Source organism: Podarcis bocagei, assembly GCF_964188305.1.
Source record: "Podarcis bocagei genome assembly, chromosome: 11".
In the NCBI taxonomy this organism is placed as follows: domain Eukaryota; kingdom Metazoa; phylum Chordata; class Lepidosauria; order Squamata; family Lacertidae; genus Podarcis; species Podarcis bocagei.
The window spans coordinates 64,737,086-64,758,614 of record NC_138136.1 but is presented as its reverse complement, the minus strand read 5'-3'; the positions used below and the strand labels follow the sequence as shown (position 1 = coordinate 64,758,614).

General features: G+C 48.9%; 1 protein-coding gene across 1 annotated transcript; it reads left to right on the top strand.

The window, feature by feature from the left end:
- The first annotated feature begins 4,487 nt into the window (after positions 1 to 4,487).
- Positions 4,488 to 15,445, top strand: LOC308597528 (C-C motif chemokine 19-like). The gene is made up of 4 exons (XM_081213349.1): positions 4,488 to 4,685; positions 6,481 to 6,604; positions 11,676 to 11,772; positions 13,419 to 15,445. The coding sequence occupies exons 1-4, from the start codon at positions 4,607 to 4,609 to the stop codon at positions 13,440 to 13,442; spliced, it is 324 nt and encodes a 107-aa protein (XP_081069475.1). The 5' UTR covers positions 4,488 to 4,606; the 3' UTR covers positions 13,443 to 15,445.
- The last annotated feature ends 6,084 nt before the right edge of the window (positions 15,446 to 21,529 follow it).

Here is a 21,529-nt window from a genome sequence, read left to right as displayed (position 1 = left end):
TGCACCTGCTCTTCAGAGGCTCTTACCTTTCCTTTCTATATTGAGCATTTCTTGGAAACGTCAAAGGGACTACGGATTAAGTGCTGGTGTTTGGGTGTGCTTGGGCAACCTCTTGCCCTCAAGCAGCTGGGCTATATGGAAAGAAGTGTATTTCTGAAAAGGGGAAGGGACCTCCATTTCACTTTGAAACCTTCTTTCAAAGTATTTCAACCCCCCTCTCCCAAACATCTGGAGAAGTGGGGAATTCAAAGTGATTTCTCTGGAAAGGGAAGGGTACAGAATTCTATGAATAGAAATTGTTTGCAGTGCAACGCTGCAGATTAAGAAAAAATGAAAGAGATAGTAACTGCTGTGATGAGTTGCTGGTCTCAGGATAGAGCCAAGCCGACTCCAGGATGCAAGAAACAGGCAGACTGGGCTGATTTGCTGAGCCTCCTGGTCACAGTTTTGCAGGCTGCCAGGAGGAAACTCCATTTTTTTCCTTCATCACAGAATCATAGATTTGTAGAGTTGGAAGATACCCAAAGGTTTGTCTAGTCCAACCCTCAGCAGAGTGGGAATCACAGCTAATCCCGCCACCAGTAGTTCCCATGGCAGAGGGATTATCGCTTAGTGGTAGAGCACATACTGTATTCAATTTCTGGCATGTAAAAAGGGGGATCCAGCGCCTGGAGAAGTCTTTGCTGGAGAGAAAGAGCAGCTTCCTCTGAAAACTTCAGCAGATGACTTTTAGAAGGCTGCATAGGAGCCATAAAGGGTATTTCTTAAGTCAGCTGCAGACATTGTGGTCAGCACAGAATGAAAGGCTCGTCAGAAGAGAAAGGGCCCCAGTAGGCAGCAGTAAGTCAATGGGGAGAGTGCCCATCTAATTTTCAAGTGGGAGGCAGTTCCAAAGGACCAGTGCCTCCAAATTAAAGGAACGGACCTCCTGAAAAGATGCACTCACCTGCCGAGTGCAGAGACGATATTGGAGGTATCCTGATCCTGAGCTGCATAGGGCATTATCCTCCCAAAACAGCACCTTGAACTTAGCCAGGTCACCAGCTGGCAGCCAGCACAATTCTCCCAACAGTAAGACAACTTGCTGGCAATATCCTCCCTCTGTGAGCAGGTGAGTTACTGCATTTTGCCTTGGCAGGGAACCAGGCAGAGGGCCTTCTCGGTAGTGGCACCTGCCCTGTGGAATGTCAAAGAGAACAACAACTACCAGACTTTTAGAAGACATCTGAAGGCAGCCCTGTTTAGGGAAGCTTTTAATGTTTGGTGGATTACTGTATTTTAATATTTTGTTGGAAGCCTCCCAGAGTGGCTGGGGAAGCCCAGCCAGATGGGCGGGGTATAAATAATAAATTATTATTATTATTATTATTATTGGCTGCAGCTTCTGACCAACCTCAAGGGGCTGTCCCACATAATGTGTTTTGCAGCAATCCAGCCTGGAGGTTACTGGTGATTAGACAACAGTGTGGACAGGCTATCCTGGTGCAGAAACGGCCACGGCTGTCTTACCAGCCAAAGATGGTAGAAGGCATTCATAGGCACTGAAGTCACCTGGGTCTTTAGCAGCCAAGATAGATCCAGGAACACCCCAGATTACAAACCTGCTGTTTGGGGGGAATAGGACCCCATCAAAAATCAGGCAATTGATCAATGACCTGGACATGGGAACCACAGAGCACATCCATCTTGCTAGCATTCAAGCCACTTTATTGGCCCTCATCTAGCCCATCATTGGCCAAGTAAACTTTCTGGTCACCCAGAGGTCAGTTTGCCCCCAGTGGTGTGGGGAAGGGACTCTGTTCACTCTCTGGGGCAATACTTGGGTTTCCTTGGTGCTCCCTTTCCCCACAAGCAGTCAGATGTTCCAGGAGGAAATGGTAAATGAAGGCACACAATTATGTCTCTAAACTGAGCAGGGGATAGGGAGAGGGAAGGGAGAAACCCAGGGAACTTCCAGACAGTCGCTATGCAGGTTGCGCAATTAAAGTTGATGGGAAGAACTTGCACAAACAGACGCTCTTGCACCCCAAACCAGACTTTTTACAATAAGGAAAATGATGGGAAATGCACTGCAAATGGGTGGGGAATAACATTTACTTGATGCAGCACCAGGGACTTCCAGACAAAGTGGTTATTGAGCGTCCACTCTCATCTCTTTGTGGGGAGGTTAAAGATAAAGATAAAGGGACCCCTGACCTTTAGGTCCAGTTGCGGCCAACTCTGGGGTTGTGGTGCTCATCTCACTCTACTGGCCGAGGGAGCCGGCGTACAGTTTCCGGGTCATGTGGCCAGCATGACTAAGCCGCTTCTGGCGAACCAGAGCAGCATTGCACGGAAACACCGTTTACCTTCCCGCCAGAGCGGTACCTATTTATCTACTTGTGCTGGTGTGCTTTTGAACTGTTAGGTTGGCAGGAGCAGGGACCAAACAACGGGAGCTCACCCCTTCGCGGAGATTCGAACCGCTGACCTTCTGATCGGCAAGCCCTAGGCTCTGTGGTTTAACCCACAGCGCCACCCACGTCCCTCCGGGGAGATTAGATGCTGTTAAAAACATAAAACAATGTTCCTTGAAATTCCATCTTCATTGTGACCAGACAGTGACTGCTGTGGTCTAGTTTGTGAAATGTCCTCCCTTTCTTTCTTTCTTTTTTTATAAGATATTTATTAAAGTTTCACAAATTATATAATCAAACACAACAATACAAACAAACACAAACAAGAAAAAATAAGTATAATTTCAAAACCTTATTTTCTTAAAACTTACTTCACCGACCTCCTCATACTTCCCCTTTCTGCATTACAATTTCAAATATTTAGTTCAGCAAATCCTCACCCTTAATTTTGTCTAATTGTTAACCTTTCTTTTCTTTTAACTTAATCTTTACAGCTGTAATCCACTTACTTACTAAAGCCGCATCATTTTAACACTCATTAATTTTACAATGTTTCTTGAGATAGTTCTTAAAGAAATGTCCTCCCTTTCTTTGCACACATGCACCTGAAGAATGTAAGACTATAAAAAGAGCCCGCAAGCAGGAGCTGAGCACAAGAGCCCTATCCTGTCCTGCATTTTGCAGCAACTGGCATTCAGAAGCATTGCAGCCTTGACATAACCATCCCAGCTAGTAGTCCTCAATATCCCTCTCCTCATCAATGAATTTGTTCAATCCTCTGTTAAAGCCATCTAGGTTGGGAGCCATCACTGCCTCCCTAATTTAACTTTGCGCTTCATGTTGTGTCAAAGCAAACATTACCCTCCCCATTACCCAGCATTTCCCCCATCACTTTTCTTCTTGCAAAAAGTACGATTTTATGGAGGAAGTGAGTTTTCTGCGCAAGGCCTCCCAAAATCAATCATAATTTGACAGCATGAATTTGGTGGTATAGGACTAGATCCCACAACGAAATTGCAATTGACTGGAACCCTACAATGCAAATGGGAAAACAGATTGTTCCAGGATCCCACCACCATTTGTACTATAGCTCCTTTTTACAGAAACATCAGCACCCATTAGCAAGCTCCTTTAAGTTTTTTATTTGACCCAACCCTGTAACACTAGTCTTGGAGAACTAGACCAAAATTAACAAAATGAATTTCAATAGAGACAAAAGTAATGTTCTACACATAGGCAGGAATAACCAGCTGCACAAACGTAGGATGGGGGACACCTGCCTTGCCAGTAGTACATGCAAAAAGGATCTAAAGGTCTTAGTGGACCACAAGCCGAACATGAGAACATTGTGAGTCATAAAAAGCTAATGCTATTCTAGGCTGCATCAACAGAAGCATAGTCCCACTCTATTCTTCCTTGAACAGACCACACCTGGAATACTATGTCCAGTTCTGGACACCACAATTTAAGAAGGATATTGACAAGCTGGAACATATGCAGAGGAGGGCAACCAAGATGATCCAGGGTCTGGAAGCCAAGCCTTATGAGCAGCGGTTGAAGGAGCTGGGTATGTTTAGCCTGGAAAAGAGGAGGCTGAGAGTAGATATGAGAGCCATCTTCAAATATCTGGAGGGCTGCCCCATGGAAGAAGGAGCAAGGGTAGGACTATTCTGACTAAATATCAGGAAGAGCTTCCAGATGCTAAGAGCTGTTTGAGAGTGGAATGGACTTCCTTGGGAGGTGTTGTGCTCTACCGCACTGGAGGTTTTTAAGCAGAGGTTGGGTGGCCATTTGCCAGGGATTCTTAGGCTGTGGTTCCTGCACTGCAGGGGGTTAGACTCTGTGACACTTGTGGGTCCCTTTCAACTCTACAGTTCTATGATTCTGCCTCCCTCTGCCCAAGAACCCCTTCACATTCTCCAGGACTCAAGCCACGTCCCTTGAGCAAAGAGACCAAGCCCTCAGGTGCCGCAGCAGGCTGGCATTCCTGGCACAGTGCCCAGGCCACAAGCCCTGCCTGGGCCTCTTCTTGTTCACCTCTGTCTCTGGTTCCCTGGGATTTCCTCTGTTACTCACACCAAGAAAGTGAAAACGAGAGCAAGAGATCGCAATAAATAGGAGAGGTGGGAGCTGGCTCCACGCTAGATCATCAGTTACCCAGGGCTGGCTGGGTCGTTCTTCCTCTCTGCGGCATCCTTGGCACCCACAGCATGGCAGCAGGCATGGCAGCACACGGCGGCGGCTGGATCCTTGGGTTGGTGGCTCTCTGCGTCTGGAGCACCCAGCAGGGTAAGAGAGAACATCTTCTCCCCTTGTGGGCTGCCACATTGCTGGGTCCAACATTCAGGAGCTCTTTCGGCTGGGCCTCCCCAGGGCAGGGGAATCCTTCCTCTTCCTCTCTCCCTTCCTGAATTCCACTGCCTTGAAGTTGGCACTCAAGCGTTTCCCTGCCAATGCTCTCTGGCTCCCTGTAAATGATGGGGAAGCCCCTCGACCTGGGCTGCGTCCCCTAGCGGTTAAGCCACCTCTGCAAATGGTGGGTCTTCACTAGCGCTTGCTCTGGAAGCTGTAGTCGGTGCAGAATGCTGCAACGCAGTTGCTGACAGGAGGCAGGCCTTGCACTCAGAGATCTGCACTGGTTTCGAACCTGTTTCCGGGCAAAGTTCAAGGTCTTAGTATTAAATCCCTTAGCAACCTGAGGACCAGTTTGCCTGCAAGATCACCTTGCCCCACTTGACCACTGCAGTCAGCAGAACTGGCTGAAATCAGTCTTTTAGTGTGGCAACTCCTACACTCTGGAACTCCCTGTCAATTGACATCAGGCCAGCACCTTCCCTGTACCCTTTTCAACACCTGCTGAAACATTTTTGTTTAGAGAAGTCTGTCCAGACATCTATAATGTAAAGTGTACTTTAATCTATGTTTAGTTTATTGATGATTTTATGTTCCGAATGATTTGCAGAGTTGTTTTCATGGTTTTTTAAAAAACTGATAATTTCATGGTTTTTCTCTCTTTGAGGCTTTGTTTTTAAACAGTCAGGTGGTGTATACCTTTTCTGAAATAAAAATATTTGCCATTTTAATGCCCACATGTCTTGTTTGGAAAGACACTTTTCAGACTGACTGCAAACCCTTTTTCATGTTTACTGCCTTATATTTGCTGCCATGTCCCACAAGACTGGCCTCTGCTTCTGCTACTATAGCCTTGTAGTCAGAGAACTCCGGAGATTTGGGCTATGCAGGTAGATGCTGGCAGCCAGTACCTTCTGGAGGAAGCTGACTTGATGGATGAAGATGCTGTTGTTCCTTTCCCATTGCCCACTTGACCACTTGCCAGATGGGATCCTTGCCAGCTCTGGCTGGGCTGTGCCTGCTGTAGCCGAGAAGGGGCAACGGGTGGCCTTGGAGCAAGGCGCTTCTCTTTCTCTATTTTTTTTGGTAAAGTTTTTTATTAAGTTTTAACAATGCACAGTATAAAAGAAAAAATACAAGGACAAAGACAAGAAAAATATAAAAACACAAAATACATACTACAAAATACAACAATACAAACATTAAGCACAAAAATACAAAAATACATGCATTAAAAACTAATAATAAAAAGAAAAAGCACATATAGGAAAAACACAGAAATTCCCTCTTTCTTAATTTTATATCTTAAATTCACATATTTTCCTGACTTCCTCGCGTCCCCCGTTCTTGTATCCCTTTTCAAAATTGGTTCAGCAAATTCATAGCCCATTAATTTACCTATTGTTGGTTTAATCTTAAATTTTATCTTGTTGCTAGAACCCCCACAATTCATTTCAATGTCATCAACATTCAAAAATTTTACAATGTTTCTGCAAATAGATTTTAAATTTCCCCCAATCTTCTTCCACTTGCTCTTCTCCCTGGTCTCGAATTCTGCCAGTCATCTCCGCCATCTCCATGTAGTCAATTAGTTGCATCTGCCAGTCTTCCACGGTGGGTAGATCTACTTGCGCTTCTCTTTCTCTAACCTGGACTGCAAAGTGAGCCGAGAGAAGGGCAGACCCTCCGTTTCCCCTCCCTTACACATTGATTTTTCCTTTCCTTTCCTCAGTTTCTGGTGATTATCAGGTCATGGACTGCTGTGTGAGAACCAGCTCAATGCCCATTCCTGCCAAAGTTGTCCGAGATTACCGGGACCAGTATGTTCAAGACGGCTGCCCAGTCCGGGCTGTGATGTAAGTTGTGGCCCCTACTTTGCATTCCAGGAGTTGGCTTTTTGAAAGGGGAGGGGGTGGTGTGTACATAGATCATTGTGTGCCCTTGCATAGACCTCTAGCAAATCAGAGAGGAGAAGAAAATAGGGAGTGCAACACAAGCCTTTTTAGGGCGCAGGATCCAGTGAAGTATGTTCAAATTCTATGAAAGGAGATTCTGACTAAACATTAGGAAGAATCTTCTGGTGGTGAGAGCCTTCAACAGGGGAGCAGGCTCCCTCAGAAAGCGATGGGCTCTTATCTATTATCTCTGCTAATGGCGAGAAGCTGTTCGAGGTCGGAATATTAAAAGTGTCCTTTGTTTTCCATAGAAGAATTTGCTGATTTTGGTTTGCTTGGTAAGGGGCAAACATGCCATTTCCTCTAAGTCCTCAGATTCTCTGCAGCGTTTTCCAACCCCCCTCCTCGCATCAGCAGGGCTGTCTAATTGCTGAGTCATCTCTCCCTTTGCCTCGCTCTTTTATCTTCCCTAAATTTTTCAAAGAGTCGAGGGAGTATTTTCCTTGAAAGTATCCTAAAGTGTGCCAAAGGTTATTGGCATAACACTAAATTATGCTCCGTCTGTGCCTCCAGACTTGTGGTGGGAACAGCCCATGAATCTTCCTGTAAGCTCTTCGCAGTGTGATAAGATAGTCAAAGCGGCTTTAAAGCTCCAAGAAGAGTCAGGAAAGCGAAACGTGGGATAGAATGGGGTGAGGTGCTTAAATTTATCTGAGCTCAATATTCATTAAAATAGTCTTTAAAAGGAGTAAGAGAAAATAAAAAGATAAAATCAACGGGCTCACATTAGTAGAGTGCTGTCCGCCATCATACCGGAAGAGGAAGCAATCGCTCTTCTTCATGGGAGGTTTTTAAGCAGAGCTTGGGTGACCTTCTGTCAGAGGCAGAGCTGGATTTAGGTTTGATGAGGCCCTCAGCTCCTGAAGGTAATGGGGCCCTTTATACGTCCAGCTGTCCTTTGTCAACAACAAATTCTCACTGTTTTCTGTGTTGAATATACAGTGTGTGCTATATGGTAATTTATGGCCCTAATAGGTATCTAAAGCCATTTGCACATAACAAAATATGTATTTTATCAAAGTAATTGTTGAACTGAAATACAATTAAGAAGAAGTACAGTGGTACCTCAGGTTAAGTACTTAATTCGTTCCGGAGGTCCGTTCTTAACCTGAAACTGTTCTTAACCTGAAGCACCACTTTAGCTAATGGGGCCTCCCACTGCTGCCGCGCCGCCGGAGCACGATTTCTGTTCTCATCCTGAAGCAAAGTTCTTAACCCGAGGTACAATTTCTGGGTTAGCGGAGTCTGTAACCTGAAGCGTATGTAACCTGAAACGTACCGTATGTAACCCGAGGTACCACTGTATATTAATAGTGAAATACAATTAAGAAGAAGTATATTAATAGTGAAATAATTATTAAGCTCTAACTTCAAATGATTGGGGGCCCGTTACTGACATCATAGGAGCCTGCACAACGCAAAACACTGTTGCTATATGTAGGTTTTATTTTATTTGTTTTTTCTCATATTTTGGAAATGTACATCCAGTTTTTTCCCCTTTAAATTTTTTTGGGGCCCCAAGAGAGTGGGGCCCTAAGCTATAGCTTGTTTAGCTGATATGTAAATCCAGCACTGGTCAGAGGTTCTTTAGCTGCGATTCCTGCATTGCAGGGGGGGCAGCCTAGATGACCCTTGGTGATGAGTCTACAATTCCTTGGGTGTTTTTAAACAGAGCTCCAACATGCTTAGAAGGAAAAGAAAGGGCTGGAACTGCAGCCGTCGGGGACAGCGCAGAAGAGGCGATGCACCACGGCTGAATTAACTTTGCTGCCAATTAACTTTGGTGACAGCAGATGCTTCTCGTCCTGGGTGTACCGTTCCCACCTGCCTGGCGGCCTTCTTGCAGACCTTTGTGGCCCCCATTTATCTTCATTCCACATCTCCTCCGCTCCAGTGACTTTTCTCGGTGGTGCTGAATTTACACGCTTCCAGTCACCTTTGGCCATGCAGTCAAGTGTGCAAGAGGCCCGTGGCAGTTTCCTCCAGGACGAAGTGTCTGCTGTGGGAACGGTCTGGAGCGTCAGCCTTCCCTTGAAGGAAGGACACGGTTTGGGGGTCAGGTTGGAGGTGCTGCAGGATTGGGGCGATGGAACCCCATCTGGCATAGAGGATTAATTGACCCCCATGAGAGGGGTGGTTGGGATCCTGATATGCTCAGATGATTCCCAGAAGGCCAGGTGTGGGGAAAGGAACAAAGGATTCTCCCCACGTCCATTCCTTTATGCGCTTCCAACTTAATGGGAATTCCTCCTATCAGCACGCAGCAACCACTAGGCAGGATGGCTGGGCTCTGCACCCACAGCTGGAAGCAGCACAGCTTCTGAAGGCCAGTTTCCGGAAACCACAGGGCTCAAACCCCTTTGAGATATCCGGTTGGCCGTTGTGGGAACCGAAGGCTGGACTTGGCTGACCCCCTTTCGCCTGATCCAACAGGCTCTTTTTATGTTCTTATCCAGCCATCCCAGACCCAAACCACAGCTGATAGGTCAAACTTCCACCAACCTGATGCTCTACGGAAGCTGCAGACTACAACTCCCATCAGCGCTAGCTGGCTGGGACAGATGGGAGTTGTAGTCCAAAACAGCTGGAGGGCATCAGTTTGGGGAATCTTGGCAGGAGACATTCTCCTTCTCTGTCCCATCTAGTTGCCAGCCATGTGCTGTTGAGCAGGAGCACCCTATGTGGAAACTGATTTTTTTTAAGAAAAACCCTAAATGAAGTAATATTGTGTTGGCTTTGTAGCAATGGGTAATGACAAACGTTGTTTCCAGTTACTATAGTCAAAATAAAAAAATTCCTTCCAGTAGCACCTTAAAGACCAACTAAGTTAGTTCTTGGTATGAGCTTTCGTGTGCATGCACACTTCTTCAGATACCTTCAGATACCCACACTTCTTCAGGTATCTGAAGAAGTGTGCATGCACACGAAAGCTCATACCAAGAACTAACTTAGTTGGTCTTTAAGGTGCTACTGGAAGGAATTTTTTTATTTTGACTATGGCAGACCAATACGGCTACCTATCTGTATCCAGTTACTATAACTTGACTTCTCATTCTAGGCCTACAAAGTTTAGTAAGTCTTATATTAAATCAAGACTTCACAATTCTCCTTTGAGATGGGTGGAGGGTTGTCTTAGGAATACTGTAATTCAAAGTTCAGAGGAGTTAAGCATGCCTGTTTTCATCTAGTTTAAGAAGTGTCTGTTGTCTGGGACAATCGGTGTAACCAGAAACCTCTCCTTGCAGTCCCGGAGCCTGCAATTCTTGGAGTCCTGCATTTCTTGTAACCTGACATCACTACAACCCACTCCATGCTCTGTTAAACCCACAAGAGGGGAATATCTGTTGCATTTCCATTCCTCTGCCCTCCCGCTGCGAACAAAGAGAGCAAAGTTCAGGTGTACACGGTCTTCCCCTGCTACTATCTAGGCATATAATGGGATCAACTTCCATGCAAATAAAACGACTTCTGTGGTCTGTGGCTTGCAGCCAAAAGCGAGGCTGAGAGAACATTGCACAAACTTCAGCCACCACGTCCTGTTCACAGCGACTTCCCTGGCACGATGCCAGGCTGTGCAAATGAGGTGGAACGAGATCCCATCAAGGCAACTTCGGTTGCTTTCAAGAAGTGGCAAAAGTGTTGAGTTGCACGGACCATTTCCCCTGGCAACTTAATCATGGATTCTCACCGATAAAGGGCTCCACAGAACCAGAAAGCATGAAAAAGGTCATTTGGCCCCACCTTTCCTTCGGGGGGGGGGGGGCAACGTGGCAACTGCTGCCTATAGATCTCTGGTGCCCAAAATTTTTGGAGTCCCTACCTGCTTGGTTCCATAAATTTATCCCCAGTGCCCCCTACCCAACCCCATAGAAAAGCATCATTCAGAATAGTGGTTCCCACTAAGGAAGAGAATAATGCAATAAAATTTGAAACGGTAACAATTAATTGCACTTCTATTCAAAATCCAATGAAAGCTACTTGGTTTAATTAATTCAACGAAATTCGAGAACTTGATCCAGTGATCAACTGCCACCCTCTTGCCTCTTAGCAACCCCAAGGTAATCCCATCACCCTTTCAGGGGCCACTACCTCCATGGACGCAGGTGGCGCTGTGGGTAAAACCTCAGTGCCTAGGACTTGCCGATCGTATGGTTGGCGGTTCGAATCCCCGCGGCGGGGTGAGCTCCCGTCTTTCGGTCCCAGCTCCTGCCCGCCTAGCAGTTCGAAAGCACTCTTAAGTGCAAGTAGATAAATAGGGACCGCTTTATAGCAGGAAGGTAAACGGCATTTCCGTGTGTGCTGCGCTGGCTCGCCAGAGCAGCTTTGTCATGCTGGCCATGTGACCCAGAAGTGTCTTCGGACAGCGCTGGCTCCCAGCCTCTTAAGTGAGATGAGCGCAGAACCCTAGAGTCGGACACGACTGGCCCGTATGGGCAGGGGTACCTTTACCTTTTTACCTCCATGGAAAATGAGGGAGGTCCCAAATAAAGAAGAATGGCCACTTAAACTGACGGAATACGCACAGCTTGCAGACCTAACTTATAGAATAAGAGTACAAGAAGAACATTCGTTTAAAGAAGATTGGAAAATGTTTATTGACTATATGGGGGGGGGGAATTGTGTACACTTGAAAACGTTGGCAGCATTAAGATAAATTCAGCAGCATAAATAAGGTTTGATGGATGTAATAATGGATGTAAAATATGCAGGGATTTGTGGTATGCAAAATGAACCATGGAAAGAGAAGAAAGGAAATCTTGATATTTTAAGGTTGTTTAAATGAATATTCCAAAATGCAAAACAGAAAAAAATAATAAAAATTATACAAAAAAGAGGGGGGGGAGACCACTGCTTTAGCCCATGCAATGCAGATATTTCATGAGAGAGGAGGGGGTTAACAAGAGGGATATCTAAGATGGCAGAGGCATCCTGGTCATCTGCTCATGTTTTTTCCTGCTCTTTGTGTTTCCAGTTTCACCACCATCAGAGGGAGGAACCTCTGCGCCCCTCCCCATGCCCCGTGGGTGAAGCATCTGAAAGAGACGTTGAACCGCCGAAACCATAACAGGGTGAGGTGTCTGTTTTAGTCACCCTTTCCCAGGGAAAATGTACTCTTTGGTGCTAAATCGGAGTAAACGTCAATCCGGAGGAAACTGAAATGGCTGTTTGTTCCAATTGAACACTACAGAGTGGTTTTCCTCAGATGAAAGCTGCTGTGAGATCTATTTGAGGTCTCAAGTAGGATCCAATCCAATAGATTCAAATGGCAGCCTCTCTCACAAGCCACCAACTTCCGAGGTCATAGAGTTGCAAGGGGACCCCATGGTCATAGAATCACAGAATTGTAGAGTTGGAAGGGACCTGGGGGTCATCTAGTCCAACCCCTTGCAATGCAGGAATCTCAACTAACTCTTCCAAGTCAGATGGCCACCCAACCTCTACTTAAAATCCCCCTAAGGAAGGATTCCACCGCCAACTGGCTCTTCCCATCAGAAAGTTCTTCCTGATGTTTCGTCAGAAGCTCCTTTCTGGTCATTTGAATCTGTTGGGTCGGATCCCCTCCTCCGGAGCAGCAGAAAACAAGTTTCCTCATCTTCTGTGTGGCATCAGTGAATGTGGGGCAGGAAAGGGGTGGCAAAATTAGTCCCAGCAAAGCCAAGAAACTGGCTCAGGAAAAGTCTTGTTGGTTCATTTTTATTTCATCAAGTGTATACACTGCTTGATTGTAAAAAGAACACCTCAAAGCAGTTTGCAAAAAAAGAGAAACCAATAAAATCACCACTAAGAGCAGTTAAGAGCAATAATGTAAGACATTCAAAAATGTAAAATGACAGCAGACTGAAATCAGATTAAGGGCTCCTTCACACTTCTTCTTGTCTTATGCCAGGAGAGCCCAGCTCCAAGTGGCTTCCCCCTTGCCCCACCCCTTTCCCAGGGAAAATGTACTCTTTGGTGCTAAATCGGAGTAAACGTCAATCCGGAGAAAACCCAAATGGCTGTTTGTTCCAATTGAACACTATAGAGTGGTTTTCCCCGGGTGAAAGCAGCGGGAAAAGAAGATGTGTGGATAAGGCCCAAGACTTGAAACAGCCTGCCAAACATCTAGGTAGGCTTGTCAAAATGACTATGCTTTTAGCAGGTGCCAAAAAGAGCCCCGTGAAGGTGCCTGCTTGCGATCATAGAATCATAGAATCCTAGAGTTGGAAGAGACCACAAGGGCCATTGAGTCCAACCCCCTTCCAAGCAGGAAACACCATCGGAGCACTCCTGACATATGGTTGTCAAGCCTCTGCTTAAAGACCTCCAAAGAAGGAGACTCCACCACACTCCTTCTTTGGAGGTCTTTAAGCAGAGGCTTGACAACCATATGTCAGGAGTGCTCTGATGGTGTTTCCTGCTTGGCAGGGGGTTGGACTCGATGGATTAAATGGACAGGGAATTCCAAAACGTAGGTGCTGCCACACTGAAAGATTGAGTCATTACAGTTGGGGAATGGGGGTTAGGCGGGACCCATAATAGGGCCAATTTTGCTGATTGAAGCAGTTTTGACTTCCCTGGTTGTCAGTATACAATGGGGGGGCCTTGTGACAACCTGACCTTCTGAGCCCTTCTGTCTGGGTGGGACAACCACCTGAAGAAATGCTGCTTTGGTGGCAGCTGAGTTTGGCAGGATGGGGTGGTGGATCCATTAACGCTGCTTTCCCTCTTCTCCCAGAGGTCATCCTGGCGTTCCTTCTAGACGGCCGGCTGACCCCCTTGCATCCTAGAGGAGGAACCTCAAGCAATCAGCTTCATCCAATGCCTGCATTTCCCCAAGATGGACCACTCATCTAATCCAGCAAGATCCTTCTTTGTGCTCCTGCGTTCGGGCAGTTTGCCCCCTCGGAAATGGGGGGGGGGTCTTTGCCTCTAGACTATTGTAAAGCCTTTCCGCTGCATTCTTGCATTTGCAAATATCCATCTCAAGTTAGTTGATTCAGACCCCACCAGTTGCAAAAGCTCCCAGCTGTTTGCTATACACCTTCATACACAAATCCCAGTTTCTGAGGTTCAAATCTTCCCATTGTCTGAATAGATGGTCCATGTATTCTTTAGCTGCCTTAGAGGCTGCTTTGCCTTCTTCCTAGCCACAATCTGGCCACATTCACTGCTCTTCAGGGAACAGAGAGGTCGCCTTCAGTGCTGCTCGTTTTTGCTTGGGCTGCTTCCTTGTTATTCTGAAATTTTGAAATTGTGCTGCTGATGGTGCATTTGGTGGGTTAAGGAACAAGCAAATTATGAGGATTATGAGGCTGCAAAAGATGAAGGTGACAGGGCACAGAAGAGGAGGAGAATGCAAAAGAGTGGTATAAACCTGGCTTGGGGCAGCTGTGGCCCTGCAGATGTTGCTGGACTACAGCTCCCATCATCCCCTGACTAGCTTAGCAATGTGGGCATATTGTAGAATCATTCTTGGGTGTGTTAGGTGTGCCAGAACCCTTGGCTTTTTTAAACATGGCCTGGAATTGCCTCTGTGCATATTTAAAAATGTCTCTTAATGGAAATTAAGTCCAGGCTAACAATCATGCATGCAATCTTGGTGCCCAAAAGGTAGTTTTTTCTCTCTTTTATCGGCCAAAACAAATAGCCTGTTATTCAAGGCTAAGAAAATTACCATACTATCTGCGATGAACCCTGTGGATCTTGGCTGTGTGATTTGGCAAAAGAAAGAAAGGAAAACTCACAATGATGCAATGGGGCAGCTAGTCAAGATAGTGGAAACACAAGGATGAGAAAGACAGAGCACATGATGGGGCACAAAGGCCCCAATCCGAGACAGATGCAACATTCATAACCACAAAACAGGAACTTTAAGGCAGATCTGGGATGAATTTGCTTCTCAAACGCTCCTTGAACTTCTCCTTTGTGAATTTTGTTGTTCATCTTCTCCAGAGGTTGTCTGATTCCTTGAATATTTGCTGAATGTTTTCTAGCTAGTTGATATTGGGTATCCAATGATATTGGGACTTCAGTGTTTAATGCTTTACAGCTGGTGCGTGACAGCACATGGGCTGCTTGGCGCTTGATAGCACTGACATCTGAATCTGTTTCCAGGCTTCAGGGATCACTCCGGCACAAATGGTCTCTTCTGCCAAGAGAACCTGCACATCTGCTACAAAACCCCTTATGCGTTGCTAAGGATTCTGGGCTCACTTTAAATTTAGGCCAATTGTGAACCAGAAGTGTGGCTTAGAATGAACACAATATATCTCCATGACAGTGCAGAGCAGAGACATGTATTTACCAGGCTGCCTTTGAATATCACTTGCAGCGATAATGAAGGTTTGACAGCTGATTCAAACTGTCAAAAGATTCATGAACAAAGGCTAGGGCATTACCAGATGCAAATACTTCACATCCAAAATGTGATTTTCAATGCTGAATTAGAAATCTGAATGACAAAACTGGGAAGTTCAGAAAAAGTTGAGTAATTGGGAGTTTTCATTTGAAACCTGATTAACTGGTGAGGGCATCTTATTCCAATTTCTTGTGTTTCTTAAAAAAATTATGGATGAATTAATCAGTAGTGTTTTCAAAACCATTTGCATGGTTTCATGTTATTCTCTATTTTTCTGTCTTCCCTTTACGGTTGTCCTACAAGTATATACTCACGGATGCTAAATACAAATGTAATTTGAATTTCCTTCCATTGTGTCTGCTTGCAATCTCTATAAATTCTCAAATAAAAAAAGGGAATGACCATTACTGTGTCTCATTTGGGAAAAAGTAAGCATGTGGGGATGCTTGAGAGGGGAAGAAAGTGACTGGGAAGATGGCTGGCTCTCCTTCATCAGATACTGTACTTTTCCATGTATAAGACGAGTTTTTTTCCTTAGAAAATTATGCCAAAAGGGGAGGGGAGGTCGTCTTATACATACATAGTGCATCACAAGGACATGGGATTGGTTGCTGCTGCAAGCCGGAGATTGTCAGCAGCTATTGTGCGTGTTATTGGTGGCTGCAGCAAGGGCTGGTGTTGATTGGCTGGCTCTGCGGCAATTGGGCGGGCGATTGGCAAGGGGACAGACGATAGGTGGGGTTTGCGACATGTGCGAGTGGCAGCGTAGGTCAACAACTCTGGGCAATCTCCCCCCATTTTCCTAATTTGGAGTCCCCCCCAAATAGGAGGCGTCTTATACACAGGGGCGTGTTCTACACGGAAAACTACGGTATTTCTAAACAGAGGCTGGGAGGCCACCTGGGAGGGAAGAGGTGGCCGGAGGATTCTCTGCATCCACAGCACAATAGACAGACACAACGGCCATAATGGTCCCTTCCGAATCTTCATTTTTATTTTATTTTATTTTATTAAAATAATTCAGCATTAATTCATACATATTACGAATATACAGACAAACATACTGTCAGAGCTGCTTGAAGATCCTAGCTCACAGAGGATCACGCTAGCCAGCGATCATTAAGTAAAAGTCTTTATTGAATTACAGTTTCCATTCTCACGCTGCTGCGCGCAAACTCTACGTCTAGTAGCTAGATCGGCGAAGCTCCGTCTGAGTCTCCGCCCCGTGTGCACCAACTTAATATCCTAGCCTTGCTCCACCTTTTCCGCCTGACTGTCCTCCTCTGGGTCCCTCTACCCCCCGGGGCTTCTTCCTTCCGGGACTCTTCTGACGCTGACCCGGACCCTCCTGCCTCCTTGCGCCGGGCTTTAGGACCTGGTTCCCTTTCGGGGCTGCTTACTGCGCCGCCTTCCTCTGCATTTGAACTTGGCGCGCGCGCCCAACCTTCCACTTTCCTCTTAACCGTTTCTTCGCTCCCCGATGGAGGCGTGGCCACTCCTGACTCATGCCCTCCCTCCTGTGGTGAGCTGCCAGCGCTTCCCCCCTGGCTCCCTTTCTCTTCCCTGCTTCCTGGCGGTGACGCTGGTCCCGATTTCCAGCTGCTCCCCCCTGAGTCCCCTCTGGCTCTATCTTCCTGGGGTGCCCCCCTAGACTCCCCCCTTGCCCTGGCCACTGGTGCTCCTTTCTGTGAATCCTCTGATTCACTGGAAAGACTGGGAGATCTCGGGTCGTCGTCATCACTCATCTTTTCTTCTGCCTCCTCCCCTTCGCTCTCTGTCTCCTCCCTTGCCCGTGCCTCTGCTCCTAAACCCCTGACATCCATCCCCCCCTCGAAGCCCCCCAGTCCCCCCTCCCCTCCTTCCGGTGCTGGAGCTGGGGGCTGCTGTTGCAAAGGGACGAACGTCGGATATCGGTCGCTTCCCGTGGCGGGCCTCCATCTGAACTCTTCCGGGTCTTCCTCCCTGCTCTCGTCGACGACGGTCACCTCCGCTTCCATCTCTGTGCCGCCGTGCTCGAAACCAGGGTCGTCCCCGAAAATGTCCATGTCCGTCTCTCCCTCACTTCCTCCTGGCGGCGTTGCTCGTCCTGAGCAGTCCAGCCACTTTCTGCGGAACTGCTCCTCTGGCCTATCGTCCCACCAATACGAGGGTTCTGAGACAGATCCCGAGGGTGACCCCTCCGGGGAACGGACGTCTCGTGTTGGTTCCTCGTCCGAGTCGAACCCCCGGAACGTGCTGGCCGAAAGCGTGGGCGTGAAAAGCCAGTCGTCGAAAAAGTCTGCTGGCATAGGTCTATGTGGGAAGAGGGCATGAAACTCGTCTTTGAGCAGAGGTTCGTCTAAGGCGTATCCCGGCACCCAGCTGTTCGCACTGGCCGGGGTGCCCTCCTTGGCGAGAAAGTATTCTACCCCCTCTTCCCCCCATCTGGAGTCCAAAATCTCCGTGACTTCGTTGATGCGTTCCTTCTGTGCCGCTCCCGCGTGCCCTGTTCTGTCTCTGGCCGGACTCGGCGCCGTTCCGGGTTCCTGGAACCTGTGCGGTGCCTTGTAGGGAGTGAGCACCGATCTGTGGAATACCGGATGCATTCTGGAACCCTCCGGAAGTGCCAGTCTGAAAGCTACCGGGTTGACCTGCTCTTCGACTTGGTAGGGCCCCAGTTGTTTATGCCCTAGTTTCTTCTTGGCCAACGACCTGGCCGGCACTGCGTGGGCCGCTAACCAAACCCAGTCTCCCACGTGGAGCTCTTCTCCAACCCTTCTGTGCTTGTCTGCTTGTACCTTGTATGCGTGCTTGGCCAGCTCCAGGTGGCGCCTCAGCTGATCGTGGACTTCCTGCAGCTCCGACGCGAACGCATCTGCTGTCTGCGGCTCCCCCTCCCCCATTCTTTCCAGTCCCGGGAAGGTTCTGGGGTGCCTCCCGTTGTTGGCGAAGAACGGCGTGACCCCCGTGGATACGTGCTTCGTGTTGTTGTAGGCGAACTCTGCAAGCGGCAGGTAATCCACCCACGTCGCAGGCTGTTGATTTGCATAACATCTCAGGTACTGCTGCATGATGGCATTGACCCGCTCCGCTTGCCCGTTGGTCTGCGGGTGTCTCGCCGACGCCAGGTTGATCTTGACGTTCAGGAAGCCCATCAGCTTCTGCCAGAAGTTCGAGATGAACTGCCGCCCGCGGTCGGACAGAATAGACCGTGGCAGACCGTGAACCTTGAACACGTGGTCTATGAACAGTTTGGCGGTTTGCTCCGCCGTGGCCACCTTAGCACACGGAATGAAATGTGCCATCTTGGAAAACAGGTCCACCACCACCAGCACTGCCGTCTTGCCCCTTGAGCTGGGCAGATCCGTGACAAAGTCCAGGGCCACCCTTTCCCAAGGTTCGACCGGAGTTTGCAGCGGCTCCAACAGTCCGGCCGGCGGTTTGTGCACTGGTTTGGCCCTCTGGCAGGTGTCACACCTCGCCACGTAGTCTGCGACCTCCCCTCTCATTCCAGGCCACCAGAAATCCCTGGCTACTAATTCCACCGTCTTCTCCTTGCCAAAGTGCCCGGCCGTGGGCGCGTCGTGCAGCTGCTGCAGCACCTTGGCTCGAAGTTCGTCTCCCGGCACGTAGATGGCCCCTTTACGGATGAGCAATCCATCTCTTAGCTGGAAACCGTCGGCCGCTGCCTTGCCCCTTTGCACCTCTGCCATCTTTGCTTGTGCGAAGGAGTCCCCCTGCAACGCTCGCCGCACCGCCTCTAGGTCCACGGTCGCCGCGGCGCACGCCCACACTGTCGGTGCGAAGATGTGCATGGCGGCCGCTGGTGTTGCGTCCTCCAGATACTGTGGCTTACGGGAGAGAGCGTCTGCCATGATGTTGGTGTCCCCCGGGACATACTCTATTCGGAAGTCGAAGTTCGCAAAGAACTCAGCCCAACGTATCTGCCTCTGGTTCAGGAACTGTGCCGTGCGCCAGTGCTCTAGATTCTTGTGGTCCGTGCAAACCTGCACCGTGTGCTTGGCGCCGATCAGAAAGTGCCTCCACGCCTTGAACGCTGCATGAATTGCCAGCAACTCCCTGTCCCATATGGTGTAGTTCTGCTCGGACTTGCTGAGCTTCCTGGAGTAAAACGCTCCCGGTCGCCACACCCCCTGCGGGTCTTTCTGCAGCAGGACCGCCCCCACGGCTCTGTCCGAAGCGTCTGTCTCCACCCTCATCGGCTTGCTGGGGTTGACATGAAGCAGCTGCTCTTCCGACGCGAAGAGACGCTTGAGTGCCTGAAAGGACTGCTCCGCCTGCTCTGTCCAAATGAACTTCTTTTTCTTGGAGCTAAGCGTGTCAGTGATGGCCGCCGTCTGCATCGCGAAGCCCTTGATAAACTTGCGATAGAAGTTCGCAAAGCCGACAAACCGTTGGACCTCCTTCCGGTTGCGCGGGCTCTTCCAATCCAACACCGCTCGAACCTTGGCGCTGTCCATGGCGAGCCCCTTGTCAGACAGCTTGTAGCCCAGAAAATCCACCTCCGTCACGTCAAATTGGCACTTCTCCAGCTTGGCGTAGAGCCTATGTTGCTTTAGCCTGCTCAGCACTTCCTTGACGTGCTTGTCATGCTCCTGCTGCGACTCCGAAAAGATCAGGATGTCATCTAAGAAACAGACGCACGTCTTGTAGAGCAGTCCCGCCAACACGTGATGCATAAATGCTTGAAAAACGTGGGAGCCATTTTGCAATCCAAAAGGCATAACTCTATATTCGTAGGTCCCCAGGGGCGTGAACATGGCTGTCTTCCACTCATCACCCTCCCGCATGCGAATGAGGTTGTACGCCCCCCGCAGGTCCAACTTGGTGAACACTCTGCCCTTCCGTACCTTCGCGAGGAGGTCGTCAATTCGGGGCATGGGGAAGTCCGATGGCCTAGTCACACTGTTCAAAATCCTGTAATCCACTACGAGTCTCTTTTGGGGCGTGTCCCGCTTCTTAACAAAGAATATGGGACTGCCCCCCACTGCCTTGGACTCCCGGATGAAGCCGCGCTGCAAATTATGATCAATGAACTCCTTGAGTTCTTGCAGTTCGTCCTCTGACATGGAATACAGTTTCCCTTTAGGCAGCGCCGCCCCCGGCAGCAGGTCAATTTTGCAGTCATATGGTCTGTGAGGGGGTAGCCTGTCTGCCTCCTTCTCGCAGAAAACTTCCAAAAATTCAGCGTACTTGTGGGGAATCGCTTGCAGCGTGCCTAGCAGCAGCTGTGACTCCTCTTCCTCTCCTTCCTGCCTGGGCACGATGCAGTGTTCAGCACAAAAGGAAGAGCCGAAGGTCAGCTGCCTCTGGTACCAAGCCATCGTTGGGCTGTGCTTGTCCAGCCAACTCATGCCCAATACAACGGGCGTGTCAGATAGTTGAGCGACGTTGAAGCTGATGATTTCTCTGTGATTCCCAAGTCGCATCACCATTGGTGGCGTCTGCTTCACCACTTGCCCCCCGAGCAGCTCCCTGCCATCCACCGTGACAACCTGCAGGGGCAGTGTGGCCGGCAGCAACTGCACAGCGTGCCTGTCGACAAAGTCCTGCCCTATAAAGTCCGCATTGCTGCCTGAGTCGATGGTGATTGGCACGTCTATGGTGATTCCATTGGGCAGCTGGAGAGATGCTGTGAGCCTCACTACTGGCTTGGGCGGGAGGGGGTTCACGGGCTGTAAAATCTCTGGGGACTGCGTCACTAACACGTCTGGCTGGGCCCCAGTGCCTCTTCCTCCAGCCAGACTGCGTCGTTTCCCTGCTGTGGTCCTCCTTGCTGCGTTGCTGCAGTCACCATTGCTGAGGCTGCAGTGAGCTTGTGGGGCCTCTGGGGACACTCTTTTGCCATATGCCCTGGTTCCTCACAGACGTAACACTTCCTGTTCCCTCTAGGAGGCTTCGCTTTCACTGCTGCCGGTGCTAGGGCTCTGGTTGCTGACTGAGCCCTTGCACCTCCAACCTCCATAGGTTCGGCTCCTCCTCCTGGCGGAGGCGTGGATTGCGCCCGCGCTGCTTCTCTGGGAAGGAAGGAGGGGCCCCCGGCTGGTTCGCGCCCTCCACGCCCTTCGTCCCTGCTCCACGGACGTCCTTCCAGCCTCACCCCCACTGCCAGTGCCCTCTGAACGACCTCCTGGGTGGTTCGGGGTCTCTCCCCCCTCGCGATCTCATCTTTAATCGAGTTGTGCAGCCCCTCCCAAAAGAGGTCTCTTACAGGAGCCGAATCTCTGTCCCATTCCAGGGCACTGACCAAGGCGAAAAAGCGGGCATGATACTGCCTGACGCTGGCCCTCCCTTGTCTCAGCCCATGCACCTCCTTCCGTGCAAGATCCACGTCAATACTTGATAAAAAGCACCCATCCATCGCTTTAATAAAGGCATCCGCATTCTGGAGCGCCGGATCCTTATCTCTCCATAAATTGCGTAGCCATGCTTTCGCATCCCCATGCAGATGGGACATGATGAACCCCACTCTCTCTTGTTCATCTCTA

Coding starts and splice junctions, on each gene's coding strand:
- LOC308597528 (XM_081213349.1), top strand. CDS start 4,607: ATGGCAGCAGGCATGGCAGCACACGGCGGCGGCTGGATCCTTGGGTTG. Junction 6,605..11,675: donor TGCCCAGTCCGGGCTGTGAT/GTAAGTTGTGGC, acceptor TTGTGTTTCCAG/TTTCACCACCATCAGAGGGA. Junction 11,773..13,418: donor ACCGCCGAAACCATAACAGG/GTGAGGTGTCTG, acceptor CTCTTCTCCCAG/AGGTCATCCTGGCGTTCCTT.